Source organism: Camponotus vicinus, unplaced genomic scaffold (genome assembly GCF_025532165.1).
Source record: "Camponotus vicinus isolate PSW18456_S1 unplaced genomic scaffold, iyCamVici1.0 SCAF_6, whole genome shotgun sequence".
Classification (NCBI taxonomy): Eukaryota; Metazoa; Arthropoda; class Insecta; order Hymenoptera; family Formicidae; genus Camponotus; species Camponotus vicinus.
Window position 1 is genome coordinate 9579771 of NW_028141978.1, and position 26444 is coordinate 9606214.

Below are 26444 nucleotides of genomic sequence, written 5' to 3' on the forward strand. Positions count from 1 at the left end.
TCTAGCAAGAAACGGGCACAATCTCGAGGTATTATATCGTAATACAAGGATGTATCTAGCTATTTTCTAACGAGCGCGACATGAAAGGAAAACGAACGGCTTTACATTTGACGACGACTTTAAAGTTGCAAGATACATATGAAACCACTTTGATGGATAAAAGGGGGGACCTCTTGGGACCACTGTCCGTGCGTCAGATATCGGGCCGAGGGTCATCCCAGGCGACTTTACTTTCCATCCGGATATGAGAAACTATGTTAGAAATACCGAACATCTTCGGACATTCTTCATCGTGTGGAAAATCAAGCTTTTTCTCCTCCTTCTCCTCGAATCGTGCTTTCAAGCATTTCAATGAGATCATTTTGGAGTTTTAGATTTGGCTGTCGCTTGGACTTTACATCATGCTCAAATCATATCTTTTGTAAGATGTTTTAATCGAACTGCCATTAAATTAATGTAACCATTAATTTAAGAAGAATAAAATTTAGCATCTATTTTATTTTATATAAAACTAAGATTGTTCATATTAATTTTATTTATTTTAAAAGTAAAATTATTTTTAAATCGTTTACGCGATTTTGAAGTTTTTCAAACATCTTATGAAAAGCCGAGTATTAGTTGAGCATTCTCTGAGTATTTGCTGAATATTCTCTGTTTTTTAGGCACACAAATAATATTAAATATCAATTTGAGAGCTATTACTAATCGCAAAATTGCTATCGATCGAACACAATTCATGCGGTAAGCATGTAAACGATATCTTTAAAGGGTGAGAATAATGATACTGCAATGAAAGCACATGCAAGGAGAAATCCAGAGAGTTAATCAGAAAGTACCACTACATCAAACGACATAGTCGAGTAGAGAAAGAAATACGAAGAAGAGGAAAAGGAGAATCTGATGTAAGATGCATAAGACCTACAGTCGAGTTACGTGTTACGTATAAGGATCTTAATATACACATACGCACGTCTTAAAGACGAAAGTTAGTTATCTGGGATTGCTCGAACTTTTGGCACGGAGATTGTTTACAAACGCGATATTCAACGACGTATGTATGATCCGTGAAATGCTTATATCAGAATAATCCGTAAAGTACATGTTTTTTTATAGCAAAATTAATAAAAGAGCATACGGGAAGTATTCAAGTTACTTATACGATTATGAATCTAAATATTATGATAATATATTTGAGTTATATGTTCGTCGCGAATGTTCAGAAATTTTTATCTATCAAAAAAAAAACAATAACATATTAAACTATTTCAAGATACTTTATTTTTATATTGGATAGATATATTAAATACACAGAAAAAAAATAAGTGTCAAATCAAAACTTATACGGCAAAACTAACGTGTTCATTGTTTCGTATATACGCAACAATTTCTAATCTTCTTAGAAGAATTTAATAATTTTAAATTTCAACAATATTATAGTCTTATTTTAATATTGTAATTGTCACCTCAAGAATATATAATTATTTAATTCTATTTTAAGAAAATTATAATCTTTGATTTAAAAATGTTATTTTCTATCTAACATTGTTTCTTTTCTATTCAAGAAAATTAAATCTTAAATCATAAGAATATATTTTTCTTGATTGATCTATATAAAACGGCTTCATTCAAGTAAACAATTATTCAAGCAATTATATTTTTCTTTAATTAACGCAATATAATCTCATTTCAAGATTTCCATGTTAAAACTAAATATATTTTCAAAACAAGAATGTCCTTTTTTTCTGTGTATGTAACATGAAACATTTATTATTTCCTCTTTAATTTCTAATAAACATATGAAAATCCGTTAAGTGTTAGTTTTATTCAGCGGAAAATTTGTGTGTCCAGTTTTCTGGATACAAATTTTCCGCTGAATAAAACTAACACTTAACGAATAAGCCACATTTTTATTTCCGCGTTGCTAAGTTATGTCGTGTATCGCGCAGTAAGTATAAAATACAGATTTTTCATCTAACGCCAGTATTTGTAGAAGTAAAGAATTCAATGGTACACAAGCTATTATATAGAAGCAGTTAAAAAATTTTCTCTTAACTATTCGTTGCGCCTCACGCGATGTGATGTAACACGCGTCAAAGGACTGTATATTTATATTTGCTAAGTGAAAGAGAGAAAATATATGGTCAATGTTGCAAAAGTTGGAAAAAATAAAAAAAATTAGTGTGCTCTCCAGCAACTTTAAATAATTCCATTAACTTAATAATCGATCCATGTTTTGCTGTAATTCTGAAATGTGTGAAAATACACATACCTCTTGTACCAATTTTATTTATAAACAGTAAAAGTTTTAAAAGTTTGAAATTTTTCATGCAAATCCTTATTTTATACAGAATTATAAACTAGGCTATGTTTTTATCTTTTAAAATATAAAAGATATGATTTGCGCTATTATTTTCTCACAACACAATAGTTTACTCATAACAGTTGCATATTTAAATGTAAATCCAACTGAGCAATTTACAAATTGCATATGAAAGATTTTCAATATTATTGTTTAATAAGTGAAAAAATATTGATCATATTCGAACGTCTCTTTGGTCAAAAATCGCCTAGCCACGTAGCCAGCAGTTTTAATTTCACTTTGCCGAGATAGAGGCGGATAGTATCGAAAAAAGAAATGAGCATTCGCCCGTTTACCAACCCGCATATAGGTACCGCCGACGATGGGTATACAGGGATCTATTATTCATGCATGAATTTGAAACGCACGTTACACCAAATTGGTACCCTAAAGGGCTAACGTAGCATACTGAATATTACAGGCGGTTTTTAACATGGAAATCAATTCCGCGTATCAGATTCATACATAATAGATGTAAAGGAGGTTGTTTTACGGAAAAAATCTATTCTATTGGGGAGTTTATGTTGAAAACCTATGCGATAGAGTCTGAAAAGATCAACAGGGATGGTAGCTATCAGATGCAATACATTACTTGTCATTACATTATAAAGGTGGAATAAGTATTATTTTATTATCTTTTAATACCGCTTTATTATAATTTCAGTACGTAATAAACATCTACAACCTCATAATTCTATATATACATATATACACACACATATATAACTTTTAGTTAAACCGTAAAAATATACAAGCGAATTTTGCGATTTATAAATTAATTAATTAAATAAGTTATGAATTGTTTATCTTGTTGTATATATAATCTCCTGAATATCCTCATTTATTTCTTCTCTTCTCTTGTTCGCTTTTTCTTTCATGGCATTTGCGAAAATACGGTTAATTATGATCGCTCCTATATTAATGAAATGATATAAAATATGATGATCGCGTAATACTTTGTGTATGATGCTCCAAAGTTAATCGCACGCGATGTGCATTTTATTATATTGCAACGGAAAAGCAATTTTACTATTTCGCTTAATAGTATAAATGTGTGGAAAGAGAGAAAATATAAATTACAAATAAATAAAAAAATCTGCAAATTGCAATATTCAAAAATATAATTAGATTATGTCGACAAAATTCGATCGAATAAATTTCGTGTCTTGACAAATTACAATGTACAAACGCTGAATTTTTATTTACAATAAGTGATTGACAAGCATTAAAAAATGTAATTAAATACGACTGTATTTTTTAATTAAACACGTGCAAAGTTGTAAATTGATTTGAAATCGATTTGTATCCGCAATTTCATTAGTAACTAAAAAATGCGAAAATGACATTGATTCGAATTAATATATAATAGCTAGTTAAAACACAACAGACCAGCAAAAAATATATAATCGAAATTTAATATTGCAAGTATAATGAATTTTCAAGCATAAATTCCATCAAATATATGTTAATAAATAATTAATATATTGTGTCTTTTTTGTTAGTTGAATCAAATAATTGCGATATTTTACGTGCGATATTTTTCGCCAGATAATCAATTAACAATATTTATTAAAACAATTTATAACTTATTTAATTTATTACTTGTTCTGAAAAATTGTTTATTTATTTCCATAGTATTTATATTTTCCGGTAGTAATACACATATTATATTATTAATATAATGTATATGTAAAATATTTTAGATCTTATTTTTTAAATATGTAATGAGGTCTTTTATAAAATATCTGAAAAATTATTTGATAAATAATAATATAATAATAAAACATTTAATTGAATAATTAATTTTTAAAACATTAATTTAGATATTATTTTATATATAAATTGTAAATATATAATTTATATGTACCCTATTGCTCTATTCCGCATTATATCGGTGAATCAAATTAATTTTTTCTAATTATAAGAAACAATTTGGATAAATTATGAGAAAATTGTTATAACATAAAAATATTTAAAAAAGCTGAAAGGCTTCAAATCCTTTTTTGATATCAATTTTTTTTGCATTAAATTTTCTTTGCTTTTAATTAACTCGATTGCTTTTGTATTAAAATATTTATACATAATATAAATATTAAAATAGAATATAATCTGTATTTTATCGGATATCATTTATAATTTCTAAATATAATTAAATATTACTTTTTATAATTAATAATATAACAATTTATTACACAGCATATAATTATTTACAGAGAACTCTTATTTGATGCAATTTCCTTTTTAATACCATAATTTTAAAAATAAGACAAGTTTAAATCATCAACAATAAAGCAATATTGTTTTATATGAAAACGTTTTTCTATGCACTTGCTTTTCATTCATCCTTTTTGGAAAAGTTTCTTGTGCTATATCTCGAGGAACATAAATAAATAAATGTAATCTCGATTATATCCTTCCGTTTCCATATTCCGGCCACTTCCCGACAAACGAGCTCTCGCGAGTGTATGTACATACTACTTAAACACAAAGCGCACAAAAGGGATGGCTAGTTGTTCTCTTAAAACATAATACATTGATTTCATCCATCCTCCTAATCTATCCTAATAGATATAATTATTTAAATATGTTTGTCTAGTTCCTCTGTATATATACATCTATTTCTCTCCCAACATCTACCTTCAGTTGTAAATCTATCATTTACAGCTTCATAGAGAAGCTACAAAAGTTCATAAAAAAAAGATAAAAAAGATAAAGCGAAACTTTTCGTGCTACGTTTGCACAATAATTAGATTTCGAGGATTTAAACGATTTTGACACGGGTGGTACGGGAAAAAGTTTCAATCTGCCGCTTTCCGCAATTAAGCGTAGACATCCGCTGTCAGATACACTCACGTCGCTCGCGGTAGTCCAAAACTCCGAATTCGTAAATCAACATGCACGATATTCGCGAAGAGTCGAATCGTTGAGCGAACGAAAAACGACTCGAGATTCTAATCTAAAAGGATATCGATCGCGTGTAAAAGAAGTTATAATAAAGTGACCAACCTTATAATATAGAGACAAGATATATTCTTGTAACAATCACAGTCGCGTATTCACGATACGATATTTATGACACGAGATCACAACAGAAACTGAGAACTTATTATTGTTATACGCGGTTGAATATTGAAAATCTTGTATTTACATCTACATGTAAACATTACAATGTACGCGAGAAAGCAAAAAAAAGAAAAAGTGGGGGAAAGCAAAATAGTGTGTGTGTGTGTATTCACACGTAAACAATTGAACCAAAACAAAATAGCTAGAAGCATTGACAAGGTCTTTACAAAGTATTTACAATTCGACTATAATTCGAGTATAATTAAAATGTCAATTTCGTAATTGTATACTTTTGTAACTCTAACAGCGACAACCATTAAAACGACATAGATTGGATGAAGTAATAATACATAATGGAGTAAAATTAGATGGAGTAATAATATACCCTATAATTCTTCATACGCTATTTTTGTTAAAAATAGCGAAATTAGGTAAATATTTAATGGAATTAAATTTATACATATCAAAAAAGCTTTTTAAAACTATTTAAGTATTGAAAACGAGAAAATATGCAAAAATATATCACAGATAATATAAAAAAAATATCTAAAATTTCATTGCGCATTAGATGATATATATATATATATATATATATATATATATATATATATATAAATATATATATGTATGTATGTATGTATGTATGTATGTATGTATGTATATATATATATATATATAAATGTAAATTTAAAAGATATTAAGTCAATATTTATAAAATATAATAAGCGGAAATCTGAGTTAATATTAAGAAATGGAATAATTTCATTTTTCATTTCCAGTTCTTTACGTACATGATAGAGCTAGAAACGAAATGTCGAAATTCGCGTGCTTGATGGCAACTCTCTTTCGAACACAACGAAGAAGTAAAAAGAGGGAAGAAAAAGAAAAAGAAATAAAAGAAAAAGAAAAGAATGAGCGAAAGCAGGGCGATCTATTGTTAGTTGCCGCGGGCGAAACGAGGCGGATCATCTTTCGGGCCAGTTAAAGTTTTTATCGTGGCCGACACGCCGACCATACGTCACAAGCCCGACGGGTTTCCCTCGGCGGACCCCCGAATTCGCATTGCGGCTATTTATAAAGAAAAATTATGTCCTCGAGATCGCGTAATGAGCTCTCGCTGTAAATACATGCAACCGTCTGTCTGTTGGTGACGATTCGCGCGGTTAATAACGGGGCTCTCTCGTTTCCACTCCCTTTTCCGCTTTTGCCCTTTATCCCGGATACGTTTCACGTATTTACTCATCCGGGGTAACAAACGAGCTGGTCCAGCTTTCCTGGAGAAGGAGAGCGCAAACGATTAATATCGACTTCATTATTAGCAGGCTCGTCCTAACAAAGAGTTATTTTCCCGTCACTACGACGCGCAGTTCGAAGAGGGATAACTCACTTTCTCTCCTTTCTCCCTCGGACTTCTTCCCCATGCTTTGCGCGATCTCCTTTTTACCGTTCATTTCCTTCACGGGGATATCTTGTATTGATATTTGCCCTCTTTTATTGCGCATCTCTTTGATAGCGTTGTACGACGTGATTATTCTCGCAAAAGTAAAGCGCCGGTATTAAGAAGCTCGTTAGTTCTATATGAAAGTTATGAGTCTCGGCGAATAATTATCTGGACAATTTTATCGTGAGAATTAGAAATTAGGACTCATGAAGCAATTGTTCCGGAATTAATATATTTAGTTAATTAACTCGTTCAGTCATTTTTCTTCCTAATATAATTAATTAAAAGCAAAAGTTTTTATTGTATATAGATTATTGTAATAATTTATCTCTCCAATCATTATACATGATATAATTGATATAAACATTTCTATTAAATGTAAAACTATGCTTTTCCTTTGTAAGTATTAATTGATTCTAAATTATAATTTTGTTGACGAGATATTAAATACACAGAACTTCATAAAAAATAAAAATCAATCATGACGTAAAGGATAGAATTTTGTTTGCGCCCGCTGCATTGCGTAGGTCGTTAATAATATTTTCCAACGCGGCCATTAATTAAAAATGCAAATAATTGCGGCTTAATTTAATTACGTATGTAAACGTGTGCGTGGATTAAAATTACGATTCCGACTGAGCTGATTGAAACTTTTTTACGTCAAGCGTATAAATATTTTGTGCAAAATTGCAGTTCGTTTGCTTTAAACAAAAACAGATACAGGAATCTATTATATATCTTATAGCATTCAACACACGATAACGATGTATAATACAATTAAAGGAGCCTTAAGCCAGACACAAATTTCGATGTTTTATATTGCTAAATATTAATCAAGGATAAGAAATGCAGGAAAAGTCACATTGCGTAATATTCGCAGATCTTTGTAGACTCACAAAAAATTATTGCGTGCTCGCGAATGAATGATCCGAAGGAAATAAAGCCGGCAACCAAGAATTTGGTACATCGGTATATCTTATTAGTATGCCGGTGACACGCGGGTCCAATTTGGTTACTGGCGTCTGCGAATCGCCGAATATCATCTACTCCATTGAAATTCCGATATAGATATGAGACGCACGATATCGCATTTGTCTCTCTGACTGTGTTACCTAACATTTTGGCGCTTGGGAAACGTTGTTCTCTCTTGAGAACGTGACTATACGTGACAATGAATGCGCGACGATTCTTTATTTTATCTAATGCTTAACATTGTTTAAGTGCGTATCAATAGATAAATAATAGATAAATAATAAAAACAATAGATAAATAATAAGTAAATCATGTCGCGAAGAAGCGAATACGTGTGTTGTATGTGCAATAATATATAAAATTTTATACTGAAAAATTAATTTTTTTAATAGTTGCAATTTTTTATTTGTAATTTTTTATAAGATCTTGAGAATTAAAAGTAACACCATGATGCAATTTACGCGTAACTTGAGAGAGAGAAGTTCTGTACATATTTATATAACGAAAGCTATCGACCCCCTCTTTTGTGCGATAGATTCAATAAAACACGGGGTAGATTCGATCCTTGCCGCATGACATTTCCGTCGAATGTTACTTCTCGGAATACATGAAGGTGCATATGAAAGCATGTCTAGAGATGAATGTCAACGCGATTTATACTTCTGAGGAAAAGTTCCTCTTGCCGTACACCACGACTACACACAATAGCTATTCTTAAACATTGCGTGTATACGAGTACATCTATAAGCGCACAGCAAAAGCCATATTGAAAATGTGCATCGAGATTTGCCGAGACAAAAAATCGAACGGATAAAAAGATGCGTAGCCTTAAAGATATAATCGCGTTCTAGTCTCATGAGAATAAAACTAATCGAACACGCTAATCGCCATTGTGACGGCTATCAGTCGATATAGTATGTTTTCGCGTGCCGACAGGGCGAATCATGGCGAACGCCCGTAATTCTCTCCCATCTGCGGCGGAACGGGTCAGACGGGAGCAGGGCGTAGCAGCAAGGGGGTAGCGGGTGGAAAGGGGACGCCTTTCCCTGCTCCTATCTATCCCCCTCTCTCCCCCAGACTCTCACTACTTCCCTTCCGTTGCCTCTTTCGTAGGGTACAGTGGAAGCACCCAGGGGCAATTGAAACTCACGGCCATTTACTGCATTTCAATAATGGTTTCCCGTCTCTCTCTCTCTCTCTCTCCCTCTCTCTCTGCCCCCCTTTCCGCGCCTCTTACTGCATCGCCGCGTATCCTGCCTCTCTCCTCCTCCCCCTGTAACCCGGCCGTTTCCTCCTCTTTCCACGTACGTGCAACACGAGAGAGCTCGGGCTCTGCACAGTCGATTTACTACGAGCTTTATGGTACACACCGTGTGCGAGAGCACGCAGAAGTACCCTACGGCTAACTATCCCGCATCTACCACAGGGGGCAACTGTATTATTCCCCGTAAACTATTCCGGGCCACGCGCGCCCACGCATGTACGTACATGCGTAATGCGGCGAGCGATTTTTACGCTTCCCCGGGAAGCTCGTTGACGCGCATCGGAAAGCACATATTTTTGTCGAGCGCGAGAGAGGTGGAATCGTCCGCGCGAAAAACATTCGTAGAAAATTGGGAAAACCGAGAAATACCATTGTAATTTAATAATCGAATTCAATTTTTGATCGGCAAAGAGATGAATCAAAATTGATTGTAATTTTTCGTCGAGGAGAACGTTTTACAAAATGCCTGCCTCGTTATAAAAGAATCGACAATTAACGACGGCGATAACCCGCAAAGTGAATATCGATTAAACGAGAGCATCACGTTCTGTAATACGCGGGATCATTTCAGAAGCGGCATTCGGAGGCGAATAATTGAGATGGATATTGACTCGTCGACGCGTCACATTTCCGTGAGCTCATTGCCGTCTGGTGTCGAGATATGTATGTCGCGCGCGCGCGCGCGCACACACATGACGGCCGTACCTACGATACGATACGATACGTACGGTTCGGGTAAATTTGAAATCGGCTAAATCGCCCGCAGACACTGGACGAAACAAATTTCGCCCATTAGCAACCGACGGAGGATACGTGTCGCGCCGCAGTTGTTGTCAATACAAATATCTGCGCTCGCGAGATGCGACCATATTAATTCCCGCGTCTGGATTCCCGCCATAAATATGCGCATATGTGCGCGCGCGCGTGTGTAAGCGGGGAGGGAAAAAAAGCTCGAATTTATTCCGCATATAGAATATCGCGACAAGTTGGAATATATACCGATATTTCGACGCTACAAATATGGCAATTCATATCGCGAAATTTATATCGTCTACGGGTAGATTTATCCGCATACCTTAAAATACAGGAATATGCGCCGATGACGTCATTCGATGATTTCCAAGGCTCATTTTGGCGGCGATCTCGAAGACTATGATTCGCGTCCAGATTAATTCCCGCGTCGATCCTTTTCACTCGTCTCTCCTCCGCGATTTTCGAGCGTTGCATTTTTATATATGTTCAGGCACGCACTCGGAAAGAAACGCGTTTTAATAATAATTCGAGCATATGTCGCGCACACGAAACGTAGACGCGGCAAGTAGTCAGAATAAGAAAGCAAGCGTACCAACCGCTAACGCGCATGCGCGCCACCCCCGACACGTACGAACGTAATTGCCTAGATTCGGACCGCGCGCAAAAAAAAAAAGGTAAAAATACATCGAGAGCCGGTGTTACGAAAACAGCTGTTACCTGGGAAGCGGATTCCCAGGGTGAGCTCCCGTGTGCTCGCATCAACCGAAACGAAAGGCAATGCGGCAGAGAGAGATGCACGCTACTGGGATTTAAATATAATAACCCGCGGCAAATTCGTGCGATAAATAATGTTTTCAGGAAAACGATTTCATGTAAATACACTCTTCTTTTTTTTAGAGCTTGCGAATCTAGTAAATTTAATAGAGCGAAAATTCTTAAATTCGGTAAATTTAAATCATCGTAAATTTTTTAGATCGCTCGCACGCGTTTTTGATAGAATAATTAATAGCTTGTGACAATAATATTTTTCGTTATTTTTATATATGTACATATTTGAAAAATTGAAACGTATATATACACCGTGTATACATTCTTAATATATGCGTATAATGCGATATATGTATTTATATAGAGTGCATACCTGCAGGGAGGAGAGAGACGGAGAACCTTATGTACGCAACTCGCAACGGCGGTATTTCCGTTCGCCAAATAACAAGTTGTATACATTCGGAGCCCAATCACGCGTATTATCCAGTATTCTATGGACTGCCTCGTACTTCGACAATCCAAAACATCGACAAACTCACGTTCATACCGGGTGAATCAGATAAGATGGATGTATCCAAATTCAACTACTGTTATCCCAGATAGATAGCTCTTTCGATAATTTATGCGTTTCAGATTGACGCAACAATAGTTAAAATACAAAGCAATACAAATATGCATTTGATAAAATTAATCGCGAGGTCATATTTCATTTGTATTTTAAAGAAATCGGAAAATCTATAAATTATATTTAAATTAAAAAAAAGAGTACATAATTTTCAAGTAATTCTTTACTTTTAAATCTCAAGAATGTCTCCTTATATAATTAAATATTTTAAATAATTCGTATAGTAAACTAAAAATTTATGTAATCTTCCTCTGGCTCACCTTGTATATACGTTTACTACACGTGCACGTACGATGTGCCTCTCGAATTTTCAATCCGCGTTTGCCAAGGCACGTCCGAACGATAGACCCAGCTTGCGAGAAGAACGACGACAGGTTCACCAAATCGTTATCGATGTCGGGATATATCTGTCGATGGATCAACCGCCGAGGAATGAGAGGGATATCGCAGGAGCAGCTCGTTCGTGTATGTATATATGTATCGGTGTGCACGATTCAGGGAGGATGTAATAGACGATGTAATCGGCATCCTACGCGTGTAGCACCGTGTGTACATACAACGGATTGTCTAATGCGAAACATGTGTTAGGTGATCGAATTCTGTAGCGTGAATTTCGCGTCAAGCCGCTCTTTTCCGCGCCATTGTATAAGCTGATATAGGAAAGGAGGGAAAAATAGATTTTCTTGTGCAATTTTTTAAGTCGCGTAATCTATAATATATGTACGTAATCTATAATATAATTTCTTATCTCGCTGAAATTTTAATTCTAATTTTAAAACTGTTGATATAGGATAGATTCATGTGTAATGCAAATATAAATGCATTATCAATTTGTTATTACAAAATAAAAATATTTAATATTACTTATTAATTATCAGGCTATTGTAAAGTCAAAATTAAAGCAGATGTTGCAAGTTTGTGCAATGAACTTATGAATCTGAATTTTAGCGAGAAATATGAAACAAAATTTCCGCACAGTTTACATTTAAAAATGAAAAAAACGTGCGCCATAATCTTTCTAAGTTTAATTGGAAATTTGGATAATTTCTGGATAAGATAGATTAGGTACACATGTACATTATCATATAATTTATATTAATTACTCGAGTGTAATTGTATACAAACAATTTATTAATAAAAAAATCCATTCGCACTATTTTAGTCGCTCAAGTATATACAATTATATGAAATGAGAATCAAGCTTACTACAATTACACTCAAGTTCCTTCTTACATTTTTCTTTTTGCTTTTATTTGTATTCTACGATTTTTACCTAATCTTGGTTTTCCTTTACCACCTTTGCCACCTTTTCCCTGCTTTCCTTGTTTCCCAGGCTTGTGCGGCCGCCTGTATTCGGAAATATCAGCCGAACTGCTGCTCGTGTTCCATTTACTACGACGCTTCTTACCTCCATAACCATATTTATCAGCCTTCAATTTTGCTTTCATTTGTGCCTTTGGATTTATTTTACGATTTAGCTGTTTTTTCTCTGGTTTTTTCTTATCGTCCAAGAAATCAAGATCCTGCCTTATACCCTTACGATACTTTTTAACCTCTTCTAACATTTTCCTCTTCTCTGCATGTTTTTTCAAAGTAGCCTCGACTTGCATTTGCTTGGCCACTTTCTTTTGTTGCCTCAATTGTCTCACTTTTTCCGATCTTTGTGCTATCACCTGTTTCTTCATCAAATTTTCTCGCACTTTTTGCATATGCTCATCAGACTTAGCCATCTCAGCAAAATAATCATCTGGCCTAGATGTTGGTATGCCTAATTTTTTTAATCTAGCAATACCATCCATAACAGCTCCCTGAGCCTGTCGATGAAACATGGTTTCTCTCTGAAAGTCATTTAAAACAGGATCTTGGGATGGTTCATATTGAGGTAACTTCTTGTTTCCCTGCAGCTGCTTAGCCCGTTTCACTTCTTGCTCTTGCATTTCAAGAGCCAACTCTGGTGCCAGTGGTGCTGGAGCATTTACCATATCTAGCCTTTCAATCCATGGCAAGTTCAGCTTTATTTCGCTTAACTTTTGCTTCATGAGACTCTAAAATTTGATTATAGAAAATATTAGATTAGATTAGAAAATCTAAATATTATAATATTTTTAGGCAACTAAAAATAACTACTTACAACACAATTTTTAAATTGCTTATTATTTGTTTCGACCGGAACATTGAGACCTGGCTTCAACAATCCTTTCGCGAAGGCTTCCTGCAACTGAACACATGAATAAAGATTAGAGGTTAGAATAATATTTTGAATACAAATAAAAGCTGAAATATTTACCTCTTCATCAGACGAACTATATTCCGATTCGGATGTTTCTGAAGAATTTTTTCTGTTTAAAAAAAAGTCAATCATGTCAAAAAAAGATTATAGCAATCTTGTTATATATCTCTCAAACTTGCGAAAAACTTTACGTAAAAATATCAACTTTTAACTATATTTTTAATCAAAAACGCCATTGTTGATTTCGGAATCTATCTTATCTTATAAATCTTTCGCGAAATGAAAAAGTATAGCAGCGTGTCTGACACATCCATTCTCTTTGCTCCACGTGTTATTAACGCGTAATACTATTTTCGCGAACTTTACAATAAGTATAATGAAGAGACATGCGAAAAATAAAGAATTAAGTACAAATAAATAATTACAGCTTTCGAATTGACGATAACGAGGTATCCATGATTTATTCCGCTTATCTTGTCGACTGTTATCCTTGTTTTCTTCTTCTTCGACTTGGAGGTTAGTGACAACGGCACGATGGCTTAATAACGTGAGCCCACTAGCGGCCGCTGATTGATCGGCATAGTAAGCATGGAAACCAGCCAGCCAATCGCGACGCTCCAGCAGAGAGAAGACTGAGAGATGTCATGGCCTGTTTTTAGGTCTCTGAAAGCGATACTCCCTCTATGGACATTGAAAACGTGGACATGAACTACAAAGCCAATGTCCATGAATGTTCTCAGAGGGTAATATATAATGTGCACAATTTCTGGTTTTGTTCCGTGCTATGTGCACGAAATGCCGGTAGCACCAGAGTATAACAATCATTATTTTGAAAATAATATATAAATATGATAAATAATCATTTTTATAAAAATAATTTTTATAAATTATTTACCTATATGTGTATGTATGTGTGCCCATACGTTGTCCAAATGATTTTAAATATAAGAATAGACTATGGTTCATATTCTGAATCCTCTTTTATTGATAAAAGTGCCTTTAAAAGTGGCTTATAAGCCTTCTGATTGGCTGTAAGCCACTTTTAGAGGCACTTTTATCGATAAAAGAGAATTCAGAATATGGACCTATATGAATATCGGCGTATGTTACCGCCGGCATAGCTCTCAGGTTCATGAGAGTACTGAAACCTCCTCACCTGGCAAATGCCTTTGTTAAGGCGGAGATACAAGGGAGGAAAAATTGAGGAGGAACAATTTTTTTATTTATTTTTATTTTTTTTATAAGAGTTTTTAAACACAGAATATAATACATATAAAAAATATATATTACATAATTATAATATATACAACGTAAATTATAATTAATTTGCAATTACATAGAAAACACATTACAAAATATTAAATTATGTAATATAAAAGTAATTACATTACAAATATATATATTACAAAATTTAATGCAGAATATATAAAATACAATGCATTAGAAATATGTATTACAAAATATAATACAAATTTAATATAAACTATAATTTTAAACTTAATACAAAATAAAATTTATTACACGAAAGTGTCCAAAGTATACGTATAATATAAAATTTATTAAAAATTTTTACATAGACCAGACAAGACTGATTAGTGATGATTAATTACGCGATATTTATTATTAATAATCGACATAGAATAATAGAATTTAATTAGTTTTATATAAATAACGTATCAACGTAAATAATCATGATCAAAAGAGTCATTAATAAAATTATTGATCATTTCTTCGATTGTAAAACAAAGTATTTGCATTATTGACGCATTTCGTGCAGACCATGAAAAGAAAGATTTAAAACGTGTAAAGATAGAACAAGTTTTGATGTAAATCAAAGATTAAATTACAAAATAAATTGCGATTTAAAATTCGCGAGAAAACGCGACGAATAAATAAATCGACAATATCGAATATCCGCGATATCTATAATTTTTATAATATAATAATCGAATCAATAGACACGCGTGCGATATAATTATTATCACACAAATGTTGACAGACGAAGATATTTTAACAAACATTTGTGATCCGTATTGTTTATGAACATAAACATAACATGAACATAAACATAAATTCACTGTCCGATTTATTTGCGATTAATATATACGCGACTTTATACGAATTTCACGATTGAGAATAAAATACATATCCTATTTCTCGCACGATTAGCTGAATAAGAAGAAATGAGCTCTATAAGTTTTAAAATATAATTAAAAATCGCGTTGTGGCCACGTTTAATAGAAAATAACGGAACGAATGATTTTCATTAATATAGTTATCGATCATCTTTTAAATTATAGAAGAAAATATTTACACTACCAGCATTTTGCACGAACTATTAAAAACAATATTCAAAGACGTGGAAAGATAAACAAAGCTTCAATGTATAAGTCAACGATTATAATAAATTATACACTACCAGCATTTTGCACGAACTATTAAAAACAATATTCAAAGACGTGGAAAGATAAACAAAGCTTCAATGTATAAGTCAACGATTATAATAAATTATAAGATAAATCGTGATTTAAAATTCACGAGAAAATGCGACGAATAAATAAGTCGATAATATGCGGAATATTTGATCGCGATACGTGTAATTTTTATAATATAATAATCGAAGCTCTAAATAGACGAGCGCGATATAATTATTATCACGTAAATATAGAAAATCGAAAATATTTCGACAATCATTTAAGGTCTGTAATGTTTGCGAATATGCAATTCACCGACCGATTTACTTGCGAATTTTTATAAAATAAATCGCGATTTAAAATTCGCGATAAAACGCGACGAATAAATAAATCGATAATATTCAAAATATTCAATTGCAGATACGCGAGTGACATACCGGTAATATCCGATAAAAAGAGGAGCGATCTTAAAAATGGAGAACGATTAACAATCTTGTTTCTACATCAGATTTCGCAAGATCAATCTGCGAAGAAAAGTTAAGTGATCCATTGAACGTCGGGAACTTCACTGTAGGAGGGAACGAATCCTGGATCTTCCAGACTATTCCCGATAGCAATGATTTCAGTATTAAATCAAAGACAATTGTCCCTCATTATCTTCAATTCACGAAATTGATATTCACGTCAGAAAACATGTTCTTACATTATTAAGAAATATATTTCTTTATTGAAAAATAAATGGATATAACGATTTTTTTTTATAGAAATGTGATTACGAACGATTATATTTATAAATAATAAAATCCATGCACCATTGAAGTTTGTGTTAAATGTGCGAACACAATAATTTTGGGGTACCGTTTGCGCGCGCGAGACGAATCGAACCCGATAACAGCAAGATTTAAAAAACTTCAATTCGAATAGTGTGCAAAATAAAATAAATCAAATAATTTTAAATATATAATTAATTCTAGATTAATTTTCTAAAATTTTCTTATTCTTATAATGTTTAAATTAATAATTTTTTTCTTTTAATCAATATCTTGCTGATATAAGGGTACCCATTCGATTCGTCTCAAAATTTTTAAGTATTCGCACATTTTATGTAACATTCATGTATAATTTCGCGTATATATAATATATAATATTAATAAAAATTATAAAAATATTTTGGATACGTTAATTTGTGCATGTATTTTATTATACATATATATAAAATGGTATATATCTAAAAACTAATATTCTAAAATGGCGATGGATGTCCAATACCTGCAAATAGTTTCTTAAAAGAAACTAAAAACTAATATTAATATCCCCAGTACCTAGAAATAATTAATAATTAATAATAAAATATATTCGTTCGTAATCATTTTTATCAAACAATTAATAAAAACTATTACAATATGAAATTACTTGAAAAATAAAAATTTATACACAACGCTATATCCATATTTAATCTACTATTAAATCTTTCTGGCATTAGACAATAATAATACCAATCCTAATAATGACAGAACATTTTTAACGAGAAGAAAAAAATAGATGCATTTTCTCTCACATCTAAATATATATTATTTAAATTAATTCGACTTTAAAGAAGCGTATGGCGTTCGTCGTTGAATGACTACCGAAATCATTGCTGTCGGAAATTGCCAGGAAAACCTGGGATTAGTTCCATTCCTATAATAAAAATCCCCAATTTTCAACAGGGCACCGAACTAGACGTCCCGAATGGATCTTACAAGAACCGATGAGAAATAATTCTCATGATGAAAATCGTTTCGACTCCTCGGCGGTACAAGTCACGCAACTTTCATTAACGTTTATTTAACGGAAAGAACAATAATTGAATTTCTTTATTAATACGACAATCTTGTCTAAGAACGCAAAAAGAACGCGGGAAAAACACGGTGATTTCGCAATCGTAATTTACTAATTTATTTATGAATATTTTCCGATACGAAATTCGTAAATACAAATATAACTGAAAATACAAATTATTAAATTCGTAATAATTAACTCGCGATTCTACAATATCGAAGGTGATCGTTAAATTTTGTGAAGCTAATATTTAATCGTTGACTTATCACATCGAATCTTCACTCTCTTATTCGACAATTCTTTATATTTTATTAGCAATATTTAGGAATGTTATCTGACGAGAGAGACAGCGATTAAATTCTTCTGTTAAAATGATAATTTTGTATAAGGACGGAAAGAACAATAATTGAATTTTTTTATTAATACGACAATCTTGTCTAAGAACGCAAAAAGAACGCGGAAAAAACACGGTATTTTCGCAATCATAATTTAATAATTTATTTTAAGAATATTCAGTTCTGCGCGATATGGAATTAATAAATAAATAAAGCTAACGGAAAGCATATCATTAAATTTATAATAATTGACTCGCGATTCTGTAACGAACGTCTGTCAAATTTTTTAATGCTTATATTTAATCATTAATTTAACATCGAATTTTTACATTTTATATAAAAATTTTCCGAATTTATTAATGACTCTTTGACATGAAAATACAAACAGTTACTCTTTTATGAATATTCCAAAAATATATACTTCAGAAACAAATACTTTAATTTAATGAATTACTATTATGTCAATCACTATTATGTAATCATTATACGTATACTTTCAATAATTTTTCGTGTAATTTACATAAGAATTTACAATCGTAAATACAATTTCATATAATATAATTATAGTCATAATTGTATTGTATTTTACAATTAAAATATTAATGTTAGATTATAATTAAAATACAATTATAACTATTTATAATTTACAATTTACAATTTACAAATTTATGATGCTATCAATATCAAATAATAATATTCCATTTATTCAAATATTTAATAACATCGATATAATAATTTGATATTGATAGCATTAACATTTGGATTTAATATTATATTTGATTTAATACACATATATTTTTAGGTTTTAAAATAAAATATAACATGTTAAGATTTCTTAAACGTTAATAATTATGCAATTTCTTTAATATTTCTGAAGATAATTTTGACAATTTAAATTTCACTTTTAAAACATTTTTATTTTTAAATCATGTTATATTTATTTTTACAACGTTTTTAAAAATAAATTCAACTTAATGAAAATAATTTTAATTTACCCCTAGAATTATTGGAATATTAAAAGAAAGAATGAATCTTACTTACTAGCCCTAACAACCCTACTATTAAAGGATTCTAATAATTTTAATAGCTCTAACAATCCTAATATTACAGAATTCTAATGATCTTAAGAGCCCTAACAACCCTAATATTAATAGAAGAATTCTAATGATTTTATTTAATAGCCATAACAACCCTGCTTCCTGATTAACTAAAATTATTCGAGATTTGAGGAACCTATCTCTAATCATCACCTCACCTAATCATGTATATATTTTAGTCACGTGCCCTAACCGCGTGCCCTAACCGCGTATCCTAATCGTATTCTTCAGGCCAGTTGAACCTACTTTTCGTTGATCCTGGCCACTTTGTTTCTCGATCTCTAATCAGAGATCGAAGAAGGAGATAATTACTCCTTCTTTTGCCGGATAATTACCGGCAAAAGAGCGTGAAATATTTACGCTCATTTAGTAACGACCGTTCGTTTTCACGATCGTTCTAACTTTATTTTAACTGAAATAAAGCCAAATTATTACAAATTTTTACAAATTTCTGTAAATTATATTTTATAATAAAATATAAAATTAATGTGTGTATTTATCATATTACAAATTATATAATTAATTAATCATTTGGCTTTATATTAAGTTAAAATAAAGTTTAAAAACAATATCTACAAACAAATTCTACGATGAATGAGCTATGAGCAATTAGAAGATAAGTGCGTATTATAAGAATAAATTAGCATTAAAAATTGATAAAATTGATAATTGTTAATGCGTGTCCTTTATTTAATAAATTAGACAAAATCTTTACAAAAAAATCTTTTCTTGATCTCTTTTTTAAAAATTAATATTTCAATATATTTTCGCGATAGATGCAAAGCATATGTTCGAAAAACCTTATTAAAATTATTTTATTTAATTTAATTAATTTAATTTAATTATTTAATATAATTAATTTAATTTAATTATTTAATTTAATTTAATTAATTTAATTTATCATAGCTCATCCATTTTAAGGCAACGGATTTATCTACAATCTACAATCTACATCTACATCTACATCTGCAATCTCTACGAATCCGTTACCTTAAAGTTAAATAAAAGTTTTTTTCACTCACCGGCACTGATGCGCAACAGCGGAGTTGTTGTTATCGAAGCTAGTTGTCTGTAACATACAAATATAAAATTCATTTATAATAATGTTCACAAAATGCAATTAATATTTAAAAAAATTTTTATCGTGCGGAATTTTATATTCGATGTGTAAAATAATAAGCAGATAAACACGTATGGAAAAATTTTATAAATTTTTGAAACTGTTTTTTAAATAGAAAATTTTATATGACTTTTATAAAAATCTTTCTCTTTAATTCATTTAAATAATAAGATCGAATAATTGTTCGTATATAACAAGTTAACGATTTATAACAATTAATATATAAATAATAGATATTCACCATCAGGTTGCTCCGCCGATGTAAGATGCCTCTCCCAGGCCTCCTCCTCCTCTCATGTTGTTGGCGCGCGATACTTTTAACGACACTCCCGCACTCACGAGCGATATTTTTATATCGCTATTTCCGCTATTTTACGCGCGATACTTAACGATGTCCGCACTATTTCGATGCGATTAAAAATTGTATATTTGATCGCGCGATGTATATACTTAATATGTATATACTTTCAACGGCACACCCGGTTTCGGTACGAGCGAAAATCCCATTTCACTTTTGAGAATCAGCTTCGAGTCAACAGGTCGGGAATGCAACGATACAACGAGCAAGGACTAAGCCTAAACCGGAAAGAAGACGAAACAATTGACGAAAATAGAGGAAAATGAAGTTCACCAGCTCTTTTTCGCGCATAATTATCCTATCTCATATCGAACCTGGACCCGCTAAGCACGATTTCAGGTGACCCGCACGGATGCTATATCACTAGCGCAGTACACAAGGCTAGTAGACGGTAAAAGAAGAGGATACCCACATTTTTTAAATGCTAACATTCAGCAATTTAGAAAATGGGGAGGCAACCCCTTTTACCGAGCGAAAATCGTGCCTAGGGGAATCCACTCGACTCCTCGACAGGGTTAACACACGCTGGGCGTGTGGCTGTAGACGAGCAAAGAGAAGGGACCCATTAACGACCATTCCGAACAATCGATCGAGTCCTAGACAATTCGGGCCGAATCACTTGACGAAGTAGAGCGTGACCATCACTAAGCCGATCGAGCGCGAAGCTCGAACCCGCGCGCCCATGTACATTTTGTACTGGACATACGTTCTGCGCGGCCGGCATCACCAAGTGCCGCGATGCACAAGGCGCGAGTGTACGTTGCATAGCAACGTGTGCAAACTCGGTGAAACATCCCAGTTAATTGGCATCTGAAGTAGAGACTCGTGACAATAAATGAAATTGGGATTTTATATGAAAAAGTCCAAAAGTTTCGCGAAAACGCGACGACGCGAGAATACTACAACGCGAAAACGCGGTAACGAAGCGCTTGCCGTCCGCGGCACGTTGACGGCACCGACGACGCGAAAGGGTACTTGGCTTCCTCTTCAGGCTCCGTAAGATTTATCATAAATAGAAAAATTTAAGATAAACCTCAAGGCACCATCCAAGTACTAAGCCCTCCCACCGCGACAAGGTGTACCCCATGGGAGGGTTATATTATATATAATTTTATATATAATATAATATATAATTTATTTTGTAACATACTATATAAATTTTAATTCGCAAATATAAACGATAAATAAAAATATAAAAGATAAGAGAAAATCTATTATATAAAGCAATGTTCAAAATAATTGATTTTAAAACTAATTATTGCGCGCAATTAATTTTTACATTTTTACTTTTAAATAGATATATTTTAATGTTATAAATTGCATATTACAAAATAATTTATATTTCTTAGATATAAACTTTTAAAAATATGATAAATAAAAAAATTTCTATTTTTTTCTATTTTTTCTATATTACAATTTAAAATCACTATTGAATCACAATTAAAGAAATAAAACCAAACGAGAAATATATAAATTTTCAATATATTGTTACATCCGCGGCGGCGACTTCGAGATATCGAAGCGCGTTCAACACAATCGGACACTCGCGTACCGCGTAAAATAACAAGACACTCTTAACGGAAATTAAGAATTTTAATTAGAAACACAGAATACACAAACAACAAATAATAACAGGGGAAATCTCGCGTTAACGACCCGTAATGTAAAACGCGTCCGGAAGAATAGCTTGACAGCTATCCTTCGACTCAGCTGACCGTCGTTGTTATACAACAATATATACTATTGATAAATAATTTATACATTGTTGCGTCCGCGAAACGATATATATCGAACGCGTGTGACACAATCGATCGACACACGCTTCAGAAAAATTCAGAATAATCGTAAAACGGATCAGAGATAGACGCGCGTCCGCACAGTTTGACAGCTGGGCTCAGACTCTCTGACAGTCGTTGTTTATAACATCTTGACAACGCGCGCGGAAACAATCTTGTTCCGTCGACGTACTTCCCGCCGAAAGAATTCAACGGGTGACGAATACATCCAAGGGGATGGGACGCGGGGACGCAACAATATAATAAATAATTAATGTAATAAATAATTAAAATATTAATGACTTACATCATATCTTATTGATCCATCCATTTCCAAGATCTCCTTTTTTCTTTTGCTTTCTTCGCTTTTTCCTCGTGGCACTTCAATCCTCGTTACACTCGATTGAACTCCTCGTTGCACTTACACTCACTCACGAAAAGTTTCTCGTTGCACTTGCAATTGTCGTTAGAGAAAGAATTTGATAATATATGGAACGTCTCACATCACTACCTCACTGCTCGAGAGCCACTGAGCGAATGATCGTAAGTCAGAAACATTACCGCGGTACTGTTTATATCGCCAAGGTTGACTATGGAAAGGAAGAATTTGATAATATATGAAACGTCACTACTTTATTGTTCAAGGATACTGTGCGAATGATCGTATCATAAACATTATCCCGATACTGTTTATATCGCCAAGGCCGACTTATACTATGTTATTGTTATAATTCGCCGTTGAAATATTCTATGAGTGATTGCCGATTAAGAAAATTTAAAATTGATCGAAATATATTTAATTTTAATAAGTATCGTTAGAGAAATTATTATAATAAGCATTAATAATCGAAAGATTATAACAAAATTAATTCTTTTATCCCCTTTTATGTATCCTTTGTTTCAATTGTTATTCGCAGTAATTAATGATTACGATTCGATAAGGATTTATCGCTGCGATACAATTTTATGTCGTTTTTCATAAGTTAATTAATTTTTAATTATTAATAATTATATCAAATTGTTTCGATATTAATCGTAATCGTATTTAGAAAGAAATTCGATAATATGCGAAGCGTTTCGTACCACTTTATTGCTCGAGTATCACCGTGCGAATGATAACAAAGCCGTAGCATATTAATAATAGCGTGCTATTGTTTATATTGTCAAAAGTCGAACACCGTGTTATTGATAATTCGTTGCCGAAATATTTTACGTACTATAATATATACATGAAAATATTAAATTGTAGAAGTTTTTCAATTTATAGATTAATTAAACGATTATTTATTAAACAATTAATTAACATACAAAGCATTTCGCATCATTACTTTACTGCTCGAATGTCACCGAGCAAATGATAACAAAACCATAACATACAAACAATAGCACGCTATTGTTTACGTTGTAAAAGTCGACCATTATGTTATTGATAATTCGTCGAAATATTTTATATACTATAAAATATACACGAGCGGAATATTAAATTATTAGATTTTAATTTATTGATTAAATTTGATTATTTATTAAACAATTCATCACGGAGCTAATTATTTGAATTTATTCGATTGTTTTTGAATAATGTATTAATTAATTCAATTTTGTTTTTTCGCGCAGGGAGAAATACACTTTATAGCGCATCAATCGGATCTGATGGGGTAGTGTTGGGCAACTAAAAAACCTCTCAGACGACTCATCTTTGAACACTAATATCCGGTCTCTGGGAACTATTCGCACAATCACCTAGGACTCATACTGGGATTTATTTAATCGAAGGTAATCTTAAAATTTAATATAACTGTAATTTTGAAGCCTTAAAACATTTTTACATCTATACACACACACACACATACACACACACACACACACACACACACACACACACATGACAACGAGACCGTAATATGTAAACAATAACGCGTTACTGTTTATATCAACAAAGCTGAACATATTATTGGTAATTCGTTGCCGAAATATTCTATGCATTATATATTATACATGCGAAATATTAATGAAGAATTTTAATATTTATAGATTATTTAATTGATTATTTATAAAACAATTAAATCATTATTTTGAAAATAATATATAAACGTGATAAATAATTTTTATAAATTACTTACCTATACGTACTTACCTGTATGTGTGTCCCCATACGTTGGAAATTGTTACACAACTATTTTAATAACTGTACGGAATCTTAAGACGCGATCTAAGATCATCATTAAAATGAATTTAAATATAAGAATATGAATATCAGCGTATGTTACCGCCGGCATAGCTCTCAGGTTCATAAGAGTACTGAAACCTCCTCACCCAGCAAATGTCTTCGTTAAGGTGGGGAGATACATTGAGGAGGAAAATTTTTATTTTATTTTTATTTTCTTTTAATACAGAGTTTCCAAACAGAGAATATAATACATATATAAAATATATATTACATAATTATAATGTATACATCGTAAATTATAATAATAATTTGCAATTTACATAAAAAACACATTACAAAATATTAAATTATGTAGTATAAAAATAATTACATTACAAATATATATATTACAAAATATATTACAAAATATATTACAAAATTTAATACAGAATATATAATATACAATGTATATTACAAAATATAATACAAATTTAATATAAAATATTTGAAATTTAATACAAAATAAAATTTATTATACAGAATTACACGAAAGTGTCCAAAGTATACGTATAATATAAAATTTACTAAAAATTTTTATATAGACCAGACAAGACTGATTAGTGATGATTAATTACGCGATATTTATTATTAATAATCGACATACAATAATAGAATTTAATAGAATTTAATTAGATTTATATAAATAACGTATAAACGTAAATAATCATGATCAAAAAAGTCATTAATAAAATTATTGATCGTTTCTTCGATTGTAGGAGAAAGTATTTGCATTATTGGTGCATTTTGCGCGGACTATTAAAGACAATATTCAAAGACGTGGAAAGATAGACAAAGATTCGATGTAAGTCAACGATTAAATTATAAAATATTAAATTATAAAATAAATCGCGATTTAAAATTCCCGACGAATAATTAAATCGATAATATCTGGAATATCCGATTGCGATATGTATATCTTTTATAATATAATAATCGAAGCGCCCTCAATAGACATTATTATCGCGCGCGATATAATTAATATCATATAAATGCGAAAATATTTCGACAGACAATTTGATGTGTATAATGTTTACGAATATAGTACTCACTGTCCGATTCATTTGCGAATCCTTTATAAGATAAATCGCGACTTGAATTCACGAGAAAACGCGACGAATAAATAAATCGATAATATTTCAAATATTTAATTGCATATAATTTTTATAATATAATAATCGAAGTTATCAAATACGCGGGTGATATACCGGTAATATGCGATAAAAAGAGGAGCGATCTTAAAAATGGAAAACGATTAGCATCTTGTTTCTCATCAGATTTCGCAAGATCAATCTGCGAAAAAAAGTTAAGTGATCCATTGAACGTCGGGAACTTCACTGTAGGAGGGAACGAATCTCGGATCTTCCGGACTATTTCCAATAGCAATGATTTCAGTAATAAATCAACGACAATTCCCTCGTCATTATCTTCGATTCACGAAATTGATATTCACGTCAGAAAACATGTTCTTCCATTATTAAGAAATATATTTCTTTATTAAAAATTAAATGGATATAGCAATTTTTATAGAAATGTGATTACGAACGATTATATTTATAAATAATAAAATCCATGCACCATTGAAGTTTGTGTTAAATGTGCGAACACAATAATTTTGGGGTACCGTTTGCGCGCGCGAGACGAATCGAACCCGATAACAGCAAGATTTAAAAAACTTCAATTCGAATAGTGTGCAAAATAAAATAAATAAAATAATTTTAAATATATAATTAATTCTAGATTAATTTTCTAAAATTTTCTTATTCTTATAATGTTTAAATTAATAATTTTTTTCTTTTAATCAATATCTTGCTGATATAAGGGTACCCATTCGATTCGTCTCAAA

The 26444-nt window shown here is 31.8% G+C and overlaps 2 protein-coding genes across 3 annotated transcripts in view; both read right to left on the reverse strand.

Annotated features, from left to right (window-relative positions):
- The window catches only part of LOC145972727 (uncharacterized), a 238513-nt gene extending 226327 nt beyond the window's left edge, over positions 1-12186 (reverse strand). The window contains exon 1 of one of the 2 annotated variants that reach the window (XM_083101588.1): positions 11506-12186. The gene's annotated coding sequence lies outside the window, so the exon portion shown is untranslated. Of the gene's footprint in view, positions 1-10174 lie in introns of both variants that reach the window. The other variant, XM_083101587.1, reaches the window with a different exon arrangement.
- Positions 12187-12319: 133 nt separating this feature from the next.
- Positions 12320-14051, reverse strand: LOC145972730 (putative rRNA-processing protein EBP2 homolog). Its single transcript, XM_083101590.1, has 4 exons — positions 13901-14051; positions 13533-13584; positions 13377-13463; positions 12320-13290 (listed from the first exon to the last, which is right to left on the reverse strand). The coding sequence occupies exons 1-4, from the start codon at positions 13930-13932 to the stop codon at positions 12475-12477; spliced, it is 987 nt and encodes a 328-aa protein (XP_082957716.1). The 5' UTR covers positions 13933-14051; the 3' UTR covers positions 12320-12474.
- Positions 14052-26444: the final 12393 nt, after the last annotated feature.

Excerpts from the sequence above, each read along its gene's own strand:
- LOC145972730 (XM_083101590.1), bottom strand. The coding sequence starts at position 13,932 with ATGGATACCTCGTTATCGTCAATTCGAAAGCT. Across the intron at positions 13,464-13,532 it reads ATAGTTCGTCTGATGAAGAG|TTGCAGGAAGCCTTCGCGAA; the intron begins GTAAATATTTCA and ends TCATGTGTTCAG. Across the intron at positions 13,291-13,376 it reads AGCAATTTAAAAATTGTGTT|AGTCTCATGAAGCAAAAGTT; the intron begins GTAAGTAGTTAT and ends ATCAAATTTTAG.